The sequence below is a fragment of the Meleagris gallopavo genome, chromosome 1 (genome assembly GCF_905368555.1).
Source record: "Meleagris gallopavo chromosome 1, MGAL_WU_HG_1.1, whole genome shotgun sequence".
NCBI classification, from domain to species: domain Eukaryota; kingdom Metazoa; phylum Chordata; class Aves; order Galliformes; family Phasianidae; genus Meleagris; species Meleagris gallopavo.
Window position 1 is genome coordinate 24,089,703 of NC_139404.1, and position 16,844 is coordinate 24,106,546.

The window sequence follows — 16,844 nt, forward strand, 5'->3', positions numbered from 1 at the left end:
AAGTGGGTTTTCACTGTAAGAGGAAGGCCTCGAGGCAGGCGGCACGGCATGTTCTCTGAGGGGCAGACCACCTGTGTGGTAGTGGTTTCCTCTGGAGAGGTTAAAATAGGTTTTGAGCCAGGAGGTTGTGGTCTGGAATGGCAAAGGGCAGCCTCAGTCCAAGATGAGCTTTAGGGCTGCATGCAGAAGCTTTAATCTGGACCCCTATGGTAGGCCTGCATGAAAGCGCACTCTTACAGGCTAGAAGCCACTTCGGCATGTAAACATGTCAGTAAACAAGGAGCAGCTACAGCAGCGTCCTCCCCGGTCCTCCATAGGGAGGTGACAAGAGAGGTGCTCCTTCTGACACACCCCTGTCAGCACCCCCAGACAGAGAGAGACACTTTCCTTCCAAGACTTCTGCTGGGTCTAACTGGGCAGGTGAGCCGAGCCCACACCGCACAAGCTCTTTCTTTCTTCTCCTCTATCCTTTCTCTCCATTCTCCCGAGCCACGGAGGCGGGCAGGGAGCAGAGCGGTGCCTGCGGGCCGCGCCGTGCCAGGGGCACTCCCCTCAGCCACCATGAAGGGCGGGCGGCCCGCGGCGGGGTCCCGCTCCCCCGCCTCCGCCTGGCTGCGGGCCGCCTGATGGCGGGGGGCGGAGGAGAGGAGGGGAAACCCGACCGCCCGGTGGCCCAACGCCGGGACTCGGTCGCCTCGGCCGGCGGCGCGGCGTTGGCGCGGCGCAGGAGGGGTTAAGCTCCGAGCCGCCGGTGGGCCCGGTACCGGCGGGGAGGGGGTTAAGCGCCGGGCGGCGGCGGCTGCCACTCGGCTCCGCGCCGCGCTCCGCGCCGGAGCCGTTACAGCGGGAAGATGGCGACGGAGGGCGCGAGCGGCGAGCCGGGCTCCGGCGCGCAGGAGGACTCGGCGGCTACGGCAGCGGTAACCGGGCCGGGGGGTCGGACCCGACCGGGGCGAGGAGGGCTGCGGTGGGGATGGGACGGAGCAGAACGGTGCCCGGAGACCTGCCTCCCCCCGCTCCGTCCCTCCGCCCTCCTTCTCCCCCGGGGCGGGACGGGGCTCGGCTGCGGCGGGGAGCTCTGTCCCGCCCCGGGAGAGAAGAGGGGCGAGCGCGGGGGTCCTCTCTTTCCCCGTCTGCCTTCCTCGGGGGCTGCCCCATTGTTCCTTCCCGCTGCCCGCCCGGCTGAGGGGCTCGGGGCGGGGAGGGCGCAGGCTGGGCGGCGCGGCGGGGCTGCTCCGGTCCCTTTCCCGGAGTGGAGGTGGTGACAGCGCCCGGAGCCCGCAGCTCGGGGCTGGGGAAGCGCTCATCTGAATCCTCGCCCGCAGGAGCTCTCTGTCTCCTTTCTCCCGTTTCTCTCTCGTTCATCCCTGTGCGGATGAGGGACGCCGGGCAGCGCCCCTTTCCCTCCCGTCCGCGGGCTGTGAGGGGCCCCGGGCGGCAGGGCTGCGCGGAGGGGCCGTCGGGCTCCCTGTTCCCGAGCAGCGGGCTGTGTGAGGCGCTGTGTGAGGCGGGCACTGCGCGCGGCTACGTCCGAATGCAGGCTGATTCCCGCTGCGCACCTTTGCCGTCCTTTCTCCGGCTCGTCGCCTATTGCGTGGCGGGAGAACAGAGGTTCTCCCCTCAGCTCTTCCCGACCCGCAGCGCCCGGGGCCCCTGCGGGCAGCGCGGTGCTGGCCGGTCCGGCGGGGCTGGAGGTCGTGCGGGGGCAGCTGTGCGAGAGCCGGGGCGGTCCGGGAGCAGCCCCTGAGCGCCTCTCCGTGTAACGAAATACCGAGTTCAGGGTGCTAAAAGCGTTGAGGTACGCCTTTGAGGTTGGATCGTTGCTGAAGGGAGTAACGCCAGAAGAAAGGATGGCACCGGCTTCTGTGGGATTGAAGATGCTGACGGCTTATTTATTTATTTATTTACTCTCTTTCAAGCAGGCACAAATCTTACCTGAAACCGTGTTCTGACTGCACCGTTAATGCACACGAGGAAGATTAACTTCTGCCCTGTTTAGAAACTGAGTTTTACTTAAATAAGAAAATAAAAAATATATTAAAAAAAAAAAAGAGGGAAGGAAAGCCTTACAAAGCAAATAACATTGCTCTTTCGAAACAATGGCAGAACTGTGACATGAAAGAGTATTAAGATAACAGTTCATAAAAGCAAAATATTAAACAGTTCTAAAGTCCTGGCTTTGAGTAAAAAATATTTATGCTGAATTCTTCAGTGTTTTATATGACTACTGCCTTTATTTTTTTTTCTGAGTTTGAAGAACTCACAGGAGTAGCTCATAATGAAGCAGTATTCCAATACTGCCCTGTTGGGCAGTCCTGCATGTGCTGGTCATGCAGGTTGGTGCTCATTGTCATGTAGGACTGATAGCTCTACACCACATTGCTTTGAAAATATTCTTCTAAATCTGCAGGTACTGGAAAGTAACCTGTACTGCAAAGTTGCTCTGTAATTAAAGTAGAAACTGTGCTTAAGCAGCAATAAAATATTTTTAAAAGGACTTTTAATTTGCATTCAGTCCTTTAATGTCTCTTTTCATCCTGTATTTTCTTGGTATCACAGTTGTCAATTTCATTCTAGTTTTTGTGTGCGAAAGTAACACCTCTGTGCAATGGAAAGATTTTAAAAATATTTGTGCAGTACTCTGATGTTCCTGTTGAAGAGTTAGTACAAAAACTTATTTTCTGTCTTTATATTCAAGATAAAGAATTATGAATGGAAACATCTTGCATACTTGTTAGGGTGACAGTAAGCATCCAGGTGGCAATATTGTAAGTCATGCAAAACTCTGTACAGTTTTAGGTTGAGTTCTCAGAATGCTGACTGTACAAATGATGCAATGGAAAATGGTAGGAATAGTGTTTTTAATAGTAATTATTAATATGCAAATTATACAGTGTAAGCAGTAAATGTACAGTAGAGTGTTTTCATACTAAATGCTGTTACTCCTCTATCTTGGTACACCAGCAGATACGCTATCAGTAGTATCACTGGGAAAAAGAAAACAAAACTACTTGGGTCTTTTTTGCTGTTCTTAGAGCCATTGTAGAAAAGGATCAAATATGAAGATGTGAAATCTTTATTCTTTCCCTCTCTAGAGGAAGTGACTGTAAAACCCCAGGCTGTTCTGTAGTTTAGGAGTAAGGCTGATAGCCTTATCTTTCTGAGTTCCTCAGTTATCTGTCATGAAATATTAGTGGTTTTGTTGTGGAAAGGATGACAAGGTTAAATGGCATGGCATGGTCTTGTCCTTTCCAATACCCATGCAGCATGATTGCCTGAGCCAGTGAGACCGTGTTGGGCAATTTGGACTAGAATTCAGGAAAGCATGAGTGTGTATTTCAAGACATCTTTGAATTGCTTCCATCAGTGTACTGTCTACCAAAAAATGATTATGTAATAGCAAGAAATAATTCAATTTCACAGTCATCTTGTTGAAATATTGAATGCTACGCGCTACATGTAGAGAGCCAGCTTGTCACACATTATAGCTTTGGTAGATGTTTAACAAATAGCATGAAAAGTCTGCTATTTCTAATAGTTTGTTAACATTATCCAGTAAAATCTCTACTTCTGGTTTTTCTTGACCAGTGATCAAACACACGAAAGGTATTTTTCTTCAAAAGGCAATCCTTTCTGGTGTCTCTGTACACATACAGCATACAGGTGGAATGATATCTTGATTCTCTGAAGCAAGTAGGGATTATTTCCTGTCTTCATCTGTCAAAATTTCATTGAGAATGATGTGTACGTACTTGAAAAGATCAGTCTGGTTTGCTATGGATCAAGTAACAGTATAAAAAGTTGTGCTACAGGAAAAAAAAAAAAAAGCAAAACTGTCAATGTTAAGTGGATTAAAACTTGGTGACTAAACAAAGTAAGCAGAGAGAAATTCCGTGCACTTTATAATGACATTTAGTAAGTTTTTAAATTTAGCTTGTATTCATTATCTGTTGATCTGTAAGAACATTTGTAGTAGAATTGCCATTCTGGTCAATACAGTGAAATGCTGAATAGTGATTTGGTCACATCAGTTACAGATACTGACACAAATAAGTTGTGAAGATTCTTATCTGAGAAATACTACATGTAGCAGAAAATGAGATCATAACCCTTGAGAAGCAAAGCCTGTATCTCTTATTAGGGACTGTACATCTTGGAAAATAGTCACTTGCAAAAGGACTTTAATTAACTACCACGATCCTCATCTGAATACGAGTTCTCAGTGTAGTGCTAATGTTCAAAGAAGTTACTTTCATCTAGTCAGATGCATAATACTGTTGTGGTGTTCCAACATGTAGGTGTGATGCAAAGACATCACAGTTGTCTGGTTTTGTCCTGCTGCTGCGCTGGGTCTCCTATGTAATGAGTGTCTGCTCTTGATTTGTGGTGTAGGGATATGCTCCAAGCCTTGCTACCCAACCTGCTGTCTTCCCTTCCTCTCCCAGCCCAACCTACATCCCTTTGTGTTCTGTGCCGCCATCCTCCATGGTTGTTATCCATGGCAGGTCACTCAGCATCCCTTCATTTGTTGGGAGGGCCCCTTCTCTTCCAAATGAGGACACATCACATTCATTAAGAGTGAAATGCACAGGGGCAGCACAGCGAGCCCGGCGTGTGAAAATGGTGAGGAGGAACAAGTCTTCAGGATGTAATACATCCTGTTCTTTTCTCAGCTGCTTTGATGTTTGTATAAGTGTGGGAGAGAGAGGCCCCGCTGTGGCCTCAAAGTTGGTATAGCAAAATGGGAATAGAGATGGAAATGAAGCTGAAAGGGGAAAGAAAGAGCTTGATGTAGGAAAACAACAAGGGAAGGTCTGCCTCTGCACCCACCCCTCCCTTGTGTCATCATTGCATATGTAAACAGGAAGAAGTCAGTAGGCCTAGAGGTACTGCCTTCCTTGGTGTGTGAAGTAAAGGTTTCCTGGGCATTGTTTCTTAGCCTTAAGTAGGACAAGGTAAGATATCAAATTCTGAAAGACTTGTAAGTTGTTCTGAAGAGAACTTCAAGAGTGTACCACTATTTAGATCAAATCATACTATTTGCCTTAGAAGTGGCTTACTTGGAAGTGACTTTCAGAACAGGAATTCCCTGTTAAATTAAAGTAACAGTTTTAAGCATGGTTGCAGAAGGGCTGATGTAAGCCTAGATCTATGAAAAAAAATACATAGATACCTGACTTAACCTGAAATCAAAGATGCCTTAGTACCTTTGTGCTGTTCATAGTTTGCAAACGTGTTTTAACAGCTGTGAGAATATCTGGGTATATGTAAAGGTCAGTGTCTTACTAATTTTGGAGGAGCTGTGGGCTGTTTTTTGGTTTCCAGAATACATTTCTCAGTTCTGAAGTTTATTTATGCTTAATGCCAAAGCTGTTAAAAAGTTTTGCAGTTAGCCCGAGCAAAAACAAAAATCCACACCCGCTGAACAAAACCACCCCTGCCTTTTAAGGAAAACCTTTAAGAAAAAAAAAAAGCAAAAAAAATGCTGTGCTTGGAGAAGAGGGGAGCAGAATAAACAGGTAACTTTAGTTGTGATCTATTCAGTAAATCATTGAGCTAATGGATGGGAATAATTAAATGAATGTCAGGTTCTCTCATGGTCTCTTAGGTAAGATTGCACTAAACTGTACTGAAGTCCTGGACATTAACCTTTCTGTTGATCACTTCTTATTTCTTGAGTTTGTCCTGGATATGGTAAGAACTGGACATGTATTCTTACATAATATAACTTCTGGACAAGCATGGTGTCAAATTCATTCTCTGGTTTCAGCCTAAAGAAGAGATCTTGCACAGCCAAAAACAATTCATCATGTATTCTGTGAACTATCCATGAACACTGCATGGATATTATAACCACTTATTTTCTTTTTGCAGAGTTTTCTTTATTAGGAAAGAATGGGATTTATTTGCACATGTTGCACATGTACCCACGTTAATGCTGTGCTAGGTCTTGAAAATTTCTTTTATACTTGGTGGAAAGAATGAAGTGGTTTACAAGGAATGAACTGTTTTGGAAACAGATTTATGTATTTCTCTGGTTTTAAGTGAAGTGAATAGGCTAGTGACTCTTGGAGGTATTAGTGGGATTCAAGGCACTTAAATGTGTTTTCATATATGCACAGTGTTAATTATCCTATTACAGGAAGTGGAAATCCAACCAATACCTCAAGTGGAGCCTCAAGCAAGTAGTTCTGCTGGCTGGTTAGCTCAATAGCTTTCTTGGCTATTTTGACTGGACTGATCGGGCTTCTGTTGCATACAGCAGGAGATTATTCAACTCATTCACACAGTGCCTTCAGTCTTCCTGTAGGTGTCTCAGTCCTGTCCTCAGGCCTGCCATTAGCAGTCCACATGCAGCATTCTGTGCTATCACAGCTGGCTACCCATCCAAATGGCATGGGTGATTCTGCATCATATTTATCTGCCTCTAAAAGGTCTCTCTGATACCTCAGATTGCACTAGATACTTCTGTGCAGGGAACAAAACAGAGTTAGTTGTAACATGCTTATCTGTGTTAAGATGAGTTCTACCTGGACATGGTTGTCAAATATGTGAATCAGGGTTATGTTTCCCTGGTGCATTTGTATCATGGACCTGACAGCTGTGGGCCAGCGTGATATTAGAAGTTTACATTTTTCAACTAATAACTAATACCAAATCCATCTAGTTTAAATTCTATTTTAAAAGCTCATCTTGGAAGTCTACTCTGTGAATCCTCAAGAGGATTCTTGCAAGTATTTAATAGAGCTCTATATAAAGTATATAACTGTACAGATAACGAATGTACAGATGTTATGGTATAGCAGAGAGCTTGGCTACATTGTTGTTACACCAAAGCAGGAAACAGAAACGTTAGGTACACCCACCTGTATTCTGGGCTCACATGGAAATCTCCAGTGGAGTGGATCTCCAGAAGAGCTCCTTCCCCACTGGCAGTCAGCTCTTAAATGGGTCTAGAAGTGGAGCCAGGCTCCACCCCTTCCTGCAGCACAGGTGAATTGCCTTCACCTGTGCTCCCATGGCTGACTCATTGCTCGCCTCAGGTGATTAATCAGAGGTTCAGGCCGTGATTCAGCAGTTCCCATACAATAACAAATGTAGATTTGTACCTTTCCCTTCTCTTCTGAAAGGACTCTTCCTGTGTTTCCCTATAGACTTTTTAAAAAACTTATCCTCTTGTCTGTCCATCTCAGGCCTTAATTATGCTTCACAGGTTTCTTTCCCAGGTCACGGGTTGTCAGCCAGCTCCATCTTTAAATAGGTCATCTAGCTGCCTTCTGAGCAGGAAGGAGGTTGTTTTCTGTGGTTACTTCTGATTAATCCAGTTAAAGCAGTTAACCTGCTTTCTACACAACTGTGACTTTCCTGCTTGACCTATGCAGACTTCTGAAGGTGCTGGAGTTTCTAACAGCTGCTGTGGTAGTGTAGTCAATGATACTCTTTTCTCCTAAGGTCGCCGGTAGTATTGACTGGGCTAGATCAGCAAAACCAAACTATTGGTACTGCTGATCTATCACAAGAAACTTCATTGTTTTCTTGAGAGGTAAAGGGGACAAACTTTATCCTAAAGGCTTTTGTCGTCTCTCCTCTGAATAGCTACCAATGTGGGAAAGAGTCTCTTCTGTTTCTTTGCCTCTTGGTAACCTTCCCACTCCATCCTCTTTCCTCTTTTTCCTAAGGTGATCTGGGGAGGAAACGCTTGTCCAGGTTAATCGCTGCTGTCCTGTCTCAGCTTTCTTTTGTTTGGAAATTGTTTTTGTCATCTTCTTTGCTCAAGCTAGAGCTCGTTTTCATCTTGGAGTGGTGCAGGTCACCATTTTGCTTATGTATATATGTGTGTGTGTAGTTTTGGTTTGGTTTGGTTTGTTTTTTTTTGGTACATATGTGGGAATTTGAATGAGTTTTTGCTAATTAGCTGTTTTCTCTATTGTCAGTGTACTTGCTGCCAGACAGCAGAAACCCCTTACAAAGCTGGTTTGAAAAATAACATGAAGTTTTTGAGACAGTCTTATTCAGTTACTTTATAAATCAAATAAACCAGACATTTTAACATCCAAAAGAAGGAGTGAAAAAATATCTCCTGAGTTCTGGTAGTGTATGCCGAATTTCACCCTCGGGCAACATATTCATATATCTGTGTTGTAAAACCGATGTAGAGGATGGCTTGGTTACGTAGTTTTTAAATCGTTGGTGAAATTGTTACAGCTTGGCACTTTACCAGACCTATTGTAGCAAAACCCCAGATGACACATAAGCCATGTGCTACTAATGGAGTCTTATTTTCTGGAGGTGTAAGAGCGACTGCTCCACTGGAAGATGTTAGGGAGATTATTTTTCTGGAACTAAACAACAATTTTCGCTAAAAGTAAGGCCAGCAATTCTTCATCAGGATGAGAACTTCAAGCAAGCCTGCCATGCTTGGTCCCCAGAAGATGTCTTTGAGGAAGCATAGCTCTATTTCATTGTATGCTATATCTAGGTTTAATACATTGGAACACACCAAGCAAAAGTAGCTAATGGGCAGATTGACAGCAAAGGTCGTGATTCTTCATACAATGTATAGTTGAGTCTCAGAATGTTATGGATTCTAAAAATTACAGAAAGATTCAAAAAGCAAAGGGGCAAATTCATGTGAAGTCCATCAAGGACTACTACATGCAGAATTGTTGTTTATAGCTCTGAAAGTGCATAAGCTGAAAACTTCTGGTGGCTGGGAGAGTGTTTCTGGGAAGCATCATTATGTGCTTGTCCTGTTCTGGTAGCGATTTCAAGGCACCCATCATTGGCTGCTTTTGAAAACAGGCTAAGTGGGCTTTTAGTCTGATCTACTAGAGCTGTTCATTTATGAAGTGGTGTTGCTCGTTCTTATTTCAAGTTTTCAAAATGAAAAATATGAAAACTGAGCTGTGTATGTCATTGATATGTCTTTCCATTAGCATTTTTGTGTTTATTTTTATCTAACTTTAAATTACTAGAGAGCACTCTGAATTACTTGTTGTTGATGTTTTTTTCATATGCTCTAGTTTGAAGTATGTACTTGAGTAAAATTTACTTTAATTGCTTTGATCAGATGCTTAGTTAAAAAAAAAAGCTCTCATAGTTATTCACCTGTTGAATTGTGCCTCTGGTTTGTAATGAATAGAAGAGCATTTTCATTTATGTCTTGTAGGAGATTTAGAAATGAAAAGTTTCACCTGTGATATACAATCAGTCCTTTGACAAAGAGCTTTTACCTCCTGGCAAGCTGGATTTACTGACTTAGAAGAGTAGGATGATGTTTCTTGCTTTTGTGCATCATTTCACTTCGGCCATGCCTACCAGAAGTGCTGGGCATCTCTTCTTGACAGATAAGGGAATGAGATTTTAGAAGGGGAAACCACTGAATGGAGATGTCAGGCTGTTACTGTTTGACACTGCTTTCTGTGGTTGGGAAAAAGTACTTGATATCTCTGCATCAGTTTTCCATTTGAGAAATGGAGGCAGTTTTTCCTCTTGAGGGAAATTATATGAATAAATCAGTTACTGTCCTTGAGCCTTTAGACATTATAAAGTAGTTCATAGAAGAAGGGTGCATAAGTGGGTCCTGCTATCGGACTGAATTAAATTAATGGTTAGAAGGATTGGGAAAGAGATATGCTGCAGCCTGAGAGGCAAAGTCCGATCCGCTTACACAAGATTTTATAAGGAAGATCTAGTTACTAAAAGTAACTTTGCACATACACATCCACAGATTGTGAACAAAATGTAGAATTGAGAGAAGTTTTAGCATGTTATGAAAAAGCCTTCAGAGACAGATTATATTCAGTGACTCGTTGACATGTAGGATAAGAGGTATCTTTTGGTTTAGAGCAATAGCTGACCCAGGTAGGAAAAATAAAAGGTAATTATTGTTCAGTCCAGAAATATTGGTTGGAGTGGATGGCCGTGTCCCAGAAATAGTTATGATTAATAGAAATCATTGGTCCTCTTTGTTGCCCCATGTTGTTCAAATAGACAAGGAAGCTTAGTCCACTGTGCATTGAATATGACCAGCTAATAGTGAGAGCATGTGGCTCTCACTAGCCATTTGTGCACCTGTTTGAAGTGCAAAGTGAAAAATGGAACTCAGAGTAAATCTAATATAGTTACAGCTTTTGGGAAGTTATGATCCATGACTTTCTAACCAGAGGGAAGAACAACTCTTCTGCTCTCCTCTTGCCTTGAGACAGAAGAAATGGTACTTTAATTTTTATTGGATTTTCCAGAGAGAAAGTCAAGTGCCAGGGTAACTGAGCTCTTACATTTGACTTCATCCTTCAGGGAAAACAGGTAGTATGTCCAGATAAGCAGTTCAGCTAATTTGGCAACTGATTATCTCATACTGAAGACAGATATGTGTTTGTATCTCAGGGCTTTGCTAGAAGACACATCTACATCACAGCAAGAACTTCACTGTTCCCTTTCAGTGAATAGTGTGCTACTGATCATGCTGCTCAATTGAGTCTGGCGTGTGGAATGTTTTCTCTTCTTTAAAATGATGCCCTTCTAAATTTACTAAGCAGTCCTTTCTGTTCGCATTGTGTGGATTAGTGAGCAGACTCATCTCCTACCTTTGGGTTTTGTAGGTAATCATAGCATCCCCCCTGCCCCTCCCTATAAAAGACTGCCACTCTCTCTTGCCTTCATTCCTAGTGTGCTGTTTCAGGTCTGGTGAAACAATTCTGTCACTGTGAGGTTGTACAGGAACTTATGGAAAGCAGCTGAGGGAAGTGGGGTTGCTGAGGCTGGAGAAGGCTCAGGGGAGACCTCATTGCTCTCAACAACTACCTGACAGGAGGCTGTGTCGATGTAGGGATCGGCATCTTCTCCTATCTAACAGCAGTAGGATGAGAGGTAATAACCCCAGTTTTGCCAGGGGAGGTTCAGGTTGAATATTAGGAAGGTATTCACGAAATGTGCAGGTGTGGCACTGAAGGACATGTTTTAGTGGGCATGGGGTGATGGTTGATGGTTGAACTAGATGATCTTGAAGGTCTTTTCCAACCTTTATGTTGCTATGCACTGTTTGTCACTAAGTTTTTTTTTTTTAACATTTCACTTCTATTATTCAGGAGACTTAGAATTATCGATTTCTTCCAACAGCAGAAGATTTGAAGCAGTGTCACATCACTGGGCTTTTAATTTCTTCATCTTAAATAGAAGGTCTCTGTGACTTACTCTGACTTTGTAGCTACAAGAAAAGGCACCTCAACTTTCGACGGTCATGGATGTTAGAGGAACCCATAATTAGGATGCTGATATATCTGTAATTTGGATCTGCATTAGCCACTGCAGTCCTTTATTTAGCGTATTCATCAGTGTTTTGTTTCTTCCAGAAAAGAGAGTTTGATGTGGATAACTTGAGCAAGCCGGAGTTGCGGATGCTTCTGAGTATAATGGAAGGAGAACTGGAAGCACGAGACCTTGTAATTGAAGCTTTGCGGGTGAGTTACTGGGTTCTTGTGACTGCTTGTTTGGTTTTGTTTTTAACATTCTCTTTTGTCGCTTCCTTTGTACTTGGCATAGAGTGTTATTAGTGGAAGAATAAATTCTGGTGTTTAAGTTATAGGTTGACTAAATCTTAGTAATAGCAAATATGTTCTTGTTTAATAATTGTCATTCAGTAACTCTATGTAATTTTGTTGTAAAATGCCCACAAAGTTTCAGAGTAAGAAGTACAAAAATGGCAAAATGACTTGCTTTTTACTTTCTGTTATACTGTAGAATCTATTATTTGCAAGATGGAGGAGTAACTTCAAAGGAGAATGTGTTATTTTTCTGTAAGATGGAAGGAGGGACAAAATAGAATGGCTATGTCCAACTAGGGAAATTTTCATTTTACTTTTATTTTCTTTTTTTAAAAAAAAAGTAAATTATGTGATATTCTGACAGCACTCATGGGTATTTGATATGATTTTTATCTTTCTTTTTTTTTGCTGTGCTTTGCACGTGGGTTTGATTTCTATTTTGGCAGGTTTCAGTCTGAAAGTTGACTGGTGATGTACAAACAAAACTGTATTTTAATAAGATGATACATTTTTTTGGCTGTAACAAATCCAAATTTTATTCTGTTCTGGATCAATTTAAATAGAGCTTCTAAACAGGCTGCAGGTTTTGGGGGAAAACAATCTTACATGGGCTGAAAATATTTGCAACTTCACGGTTGGATACAGACAAATTTTACCCTTTAAAGTTTCTTAAAGCAAAAACTTAGCGTATCAAAATACATTAATGAAGATTAGTAGTATATGGAATGATTATCAGGCAGTGTGCAAATATTTTTCATTGGTAATGTTGCAGTAACAATTGTAAATGCATTTTTATTCAATTTATAATTTGTTTTGTGATGACTTCACATCATTATGCAAAGGGAGCTTTAAAGAATCTGTCAGTGATGCACCCGCATTAATAACTAAACATTTTATAAGTATAAAACCTCTTTGCTGTAAAATGCAGTTTTCATTTTGTAGTGAAAATAAAATGGTGAAATCAATATGATTCTTGGGGATTACTGCACTTTGAAGTCACGTGGTGTTTGGCCTTCAGGTATATAAGTACACTGAAATGTATTGCCTTTTCATCTAGCCTCCTTACAATTTCACATCTCATTTGCCCAGACAAGGACCTTTTATTTTCTCTGACTACCAGCTAAGATTCTGTAAAAGGGGGAACAATGTGCACAGCCCCACTTGGAATCTGTTTTTTATTTGTTTGGGGGTTTTTTGACTCTCTTAATTTTGCATGAATATGAATGAAACATTCAGAAAAATTTCTTAAATACATGTTCATGGTCAAGCTACTGCACTGCATACCAAACAGTGGATGTTTTGAGCCTCGATTAAATTAAAAAATAAAATAAAAATGCACACTGAATGAGAATAAATGCTAAAAATCCTCCATAGTGTAGCAAGGAAAAGGAAGTCTACATTGGATTCCCATACACCTGCTGAAATGAGTAGTGTGTCAGTATGTCTACAGCATTTTTGGCTGACCAATACCGATCAGCATAAAAACTGCTTCATTTCATCTATGGCATACAGATATTGAAAAGTGGTGGGATTTTTTTCTTGTTGGTTTTGGGTTTTTTTGTCTCTTATTCTCTTGCACCTCAATCCTTGTATTTTTCTAGTAAAATCCTGTAAACAAAATCCACATGGAACTCATTCTTCCAGGCAGTTTGCCTGATTAACTATACCAGTACTAAGAAACTTGGAAATTGTACCTGCTGAGGAGCTGTATCCTGATATCTTGGAATATGATACTTGGGGATCTTCTGGCTTCTTGAGAATCAGTTACCACAGGTCAGCAGTATTAGTGGCTGTTGCATCTATGCAACCTACAAAATAAGCTACCAGATAGCCAGATATAGATCTTTTTAAGAAGTAAATAACAAGATAATCCCTTTGGAATCATGTTGAATTTGATATTGACTTCATATGCTCATCTGTCAAAATGTACCTTGCTTCATGTATCCTTACAGCCATGAGGAAATGGAAATGACCTCTTACGTTACTATTTGAAAAGCTGATGGAGATCTTTTTTGAAAAGCTAGGGCACCGTGGGAGCAGGTTTGTTTTTCTGATTTGTGTTTGGTTTTTTAATCCCAGAGCAAGGCTGTTTCAAAGCCTAATTTTTTTGATGGGTCAGAAGCTGCTGATTTACTACCGAGCTCTCTTCTAAGTGATTTTATTGACAGTTTTTAATTGCTCTTATGTATACACTTAAGTCATTTTATATGTTCCTGATCTTTTTCTAAGACTGAAGAGCCAGATCTTTTAATCTGATAGAAAGTAACTGTTCATCCTTATGGTTGTCATCTCAGATTTTTCTCTGTAATCACTAAAATATAAATACATCATTGTTAAAAGTACATACCAGTATTTGTACTCATTTTGTAGAGTTTAACTGAGCATTTGTACGCTTTGTGCAGTAAATAGTACTTATGTATCTATTGAAAATATCTCTCCTGGAAAATTCCTGGCAATAAAATGAAGTAATCTTGACTGTTGACAAAAGAACTGATAACTCTGAATATAATTAAAAGACTGACTCAGGTAGTGTTAGTAACCTTCATCTGCCACACTTCCCATTGTAGGACTTGTTTGATGCATGTCTCTTAGTCTGCCCTTTTCCCACTCATTGTATACATTCTTATGCTGACTTCTCTTGTTTCCTGCTTTGCTAATTTTGTCTGAAACCCTATCACATGCTTTACTGAAGGTGTGAGACTGATCTAATGTGCTCTTTCCATAAGACCAGTTGTGTTTAAAATAAATTTAAAAATACAGTAAAAAAATAAAAAAATTAAACCACTCACCTTTAACATCCATAAGGGATCCAGATTTCTTGTCAGGCTGACTGTTAGAGGAACACAGCACCAAATGATTTTTCTCTTGATTGTGGTGATATAACACATATACCAATACTTTATCCTCTGTATTCATTGTTGAAGTGGAACAGAGATTTCTTTCAGAATTAAGGAGTGGGAACTAGGGAGCAGAAAAAACATTCTTGGATAAGATATGGGATTGGAATTCGTGCCTTGCTCTGGGTTGTTTTTTATTTGTTTTTTCTTTAATCTTGCTCACACATTATGGAGTTATCTCTTAAGTCTATTTTTAAGTCTTGTTTTAAATGATTTTTTTTTGCTTATTTTGGAAATTTGTTTTTCAAGATTATAGTTCAGTGCATATTGCTCTGCTGTAACTGTGGGATTTGCTTCTGTGGGTTCTGATGGATTAAGCAGAAAACACTTGATGCCTTTGTGAACTGAGCCAGTCACATATGGAGCAAGTTCTACTATTTCATAGCACACGGAAATCTAAAATGATAATCTGCTGTGTTTCCATATCTTCTGAGATTTTTTTCTTTTTTTAATTATTATTTTTGGACTCATTTAAAAAATAGCTGTATGATTATGTATAGCTTGAAAAGTTGGTGAAAGAAATGATGCTGAAATGATAGTCTGCAGCAGTTGTTACTGCTGTTGCATTTCTGAAAGGGAGAATGTACTACCTTTGGGTGCTTCTCTTTTGACTGTCCATTTGCATAATTCATTATATCACAAACAGATTTGCATTTTGTGAGTATCTATTTGACCTCCTGCTGGTGTTAGTAAGCATCTGAGAAAATGTTTACTAGCTCCTCAGTTATACCTTTTGTTTAGGATGCTGCATAGCTTTTTCTGCTTGTTTCAGAAAGTTTCAAAAAGGTGTAACGTAAAGAAAACAAAGGAAAAAGGATTCAGAGCTTGTTGCTTTACTGTTAAAAATAGAAGAAGGGTATTTTAAGTCTCCCCACAGGAGATTGTTTTTGTGCAGTGTCCATTCTGGCCATCCTGTGTAAAATAAAAATCAAAAGTGAGAAAGACCAATAGTTTGGGATCATGGGAAGAAGTCTTAGGAAATTATCTGGTCATCTCATAGGGAATAATAATAAATTCCATTAGAAAGGTTGATACTGTTGATATGATAGATTTTATTAAAGCACTTGAATTTGTGCCATGCGATAACTTAAAGAGAACCAAACCCAAGGCATCACGTGTAATAATTGGCTCCTTTTATTGCATCTTTGTGCATCGCATATTGTAGTTTCCATTGTTTTTTATATGAAAGTTTTGATATCTTGAAGTTTCAGTTGAAATGAAAATAAGACTTCAAACTATATTAATAAGAAATATGACATCTTTCTATGTCTGTGTTGTCACAATACGTTGTTCTTTTATAATCTGTACAGCTGCAAATGCATAATGGTGCAAAGCATTCCTATTTCTTAAAAAGGGCTGTTGTTTCACTTGGTCAAGTGGGAAGCATTATTTAGCTGGCTCGATGTCTCCTATCCTTGCTTAATAAGGCAGTTTGCTGCTTTGATATAAACAGAGAAAAGTGGAGGTTTTCTTGCCTTTAGCATCTATAAATGCATTATAGCATACCCTAATTTTTAAAGTCACAGTATAGCATACCCTAATTATTATAGTCACAGTATTTGAATGAATTAATCTCTGTTTGAACCCCATTTCTTTTCTAAGGAATGTTGACTCTGAAAGTTGCAACTGAGAGAAGTTCAGATTTGAAAGAAAGTACAATAATTATCATCTATCTCAGTTTAAGCTTCTGGGCAAGCTCAGCTGTGTGAGGACCAGCATCCTTGGAACAGCAGACCTTTGTGACACTTAGGGTCAAATTTCCAGATTTATTCTCCAAGTGAACAGTTAATTTGGGGTGGAGGTCAGCATCAGTATTCACCTCAAGGAAGGTGATCTTCCTATAAATCTCTCTAATTGGCCCTCTGGCTTTGTAATAACTACTACACTGAATAACTTAAGGTAGTTCTTTTTTGAATTTGTAATTTCTTTGTTTAGTAGATCCGTGATGAGAAGCGCACCACAATGAAATTTCAGGTCAGATTAAGTTCTAAATCATTGAAGTTCTTTTCATTGATAAGAAATAGCACTGTTTAATAGCTATTGGGAATGCACATAGTTTAAGAAAAAAAGAAAAAAAAAGACTAGCTCCTTTCCTTCATTTTTGTCACTTATCCAAATTAACCCCCTATAATGAGTGGATAATAGAGGCAATATATTGCTAATGCAAAAGTAATGTGGCTACATACATTCAAAGCATGGCACTGGTCATGCACACATGATCTCAAATACAATTGTTTTTTTTTTCCTTTAGCCACAAAAAGGTTACTGTATCAGCCTGCATTTTTAAAGCGCTTGTGATAAATTGAAGTACAGTGTTAGCTATTAAGGATGGAATTGTAAAGTCTAAATAATGCTTTTGATGGTGATTTTCTCATTAACTTTAAATCACTAGTAGTTTATT

General features: G+C 40.7%; 1 protein-coding gene across 1 annotated transcript in view; it reads left to right on the forward strand.

Annotated features, from left to right (window-relative positions):
• Positions 1–482: 482 nt before the first annotated feature.
• CTTNBP2 (cortactin binding protein 2) overlaps positions 483–16,844 on the forward strand; it is a 78,558-nt gene continuing 62,196 nt past the window's right edge. Inside the window, exons 1-2 of the mRNA XM_085218948.1 lie at positions 483–920; positions 11,355–11,462. Coding sequence (XP_085075074.1) covers positions 852–920; positions 11,355–11,462 — 177 coding nt within the window. The 5' untranslated portion in view covers positions 483–851. The remainder of the gene's footprint in view (positions 921–11,354; positions 11,463–16,844) is intronic.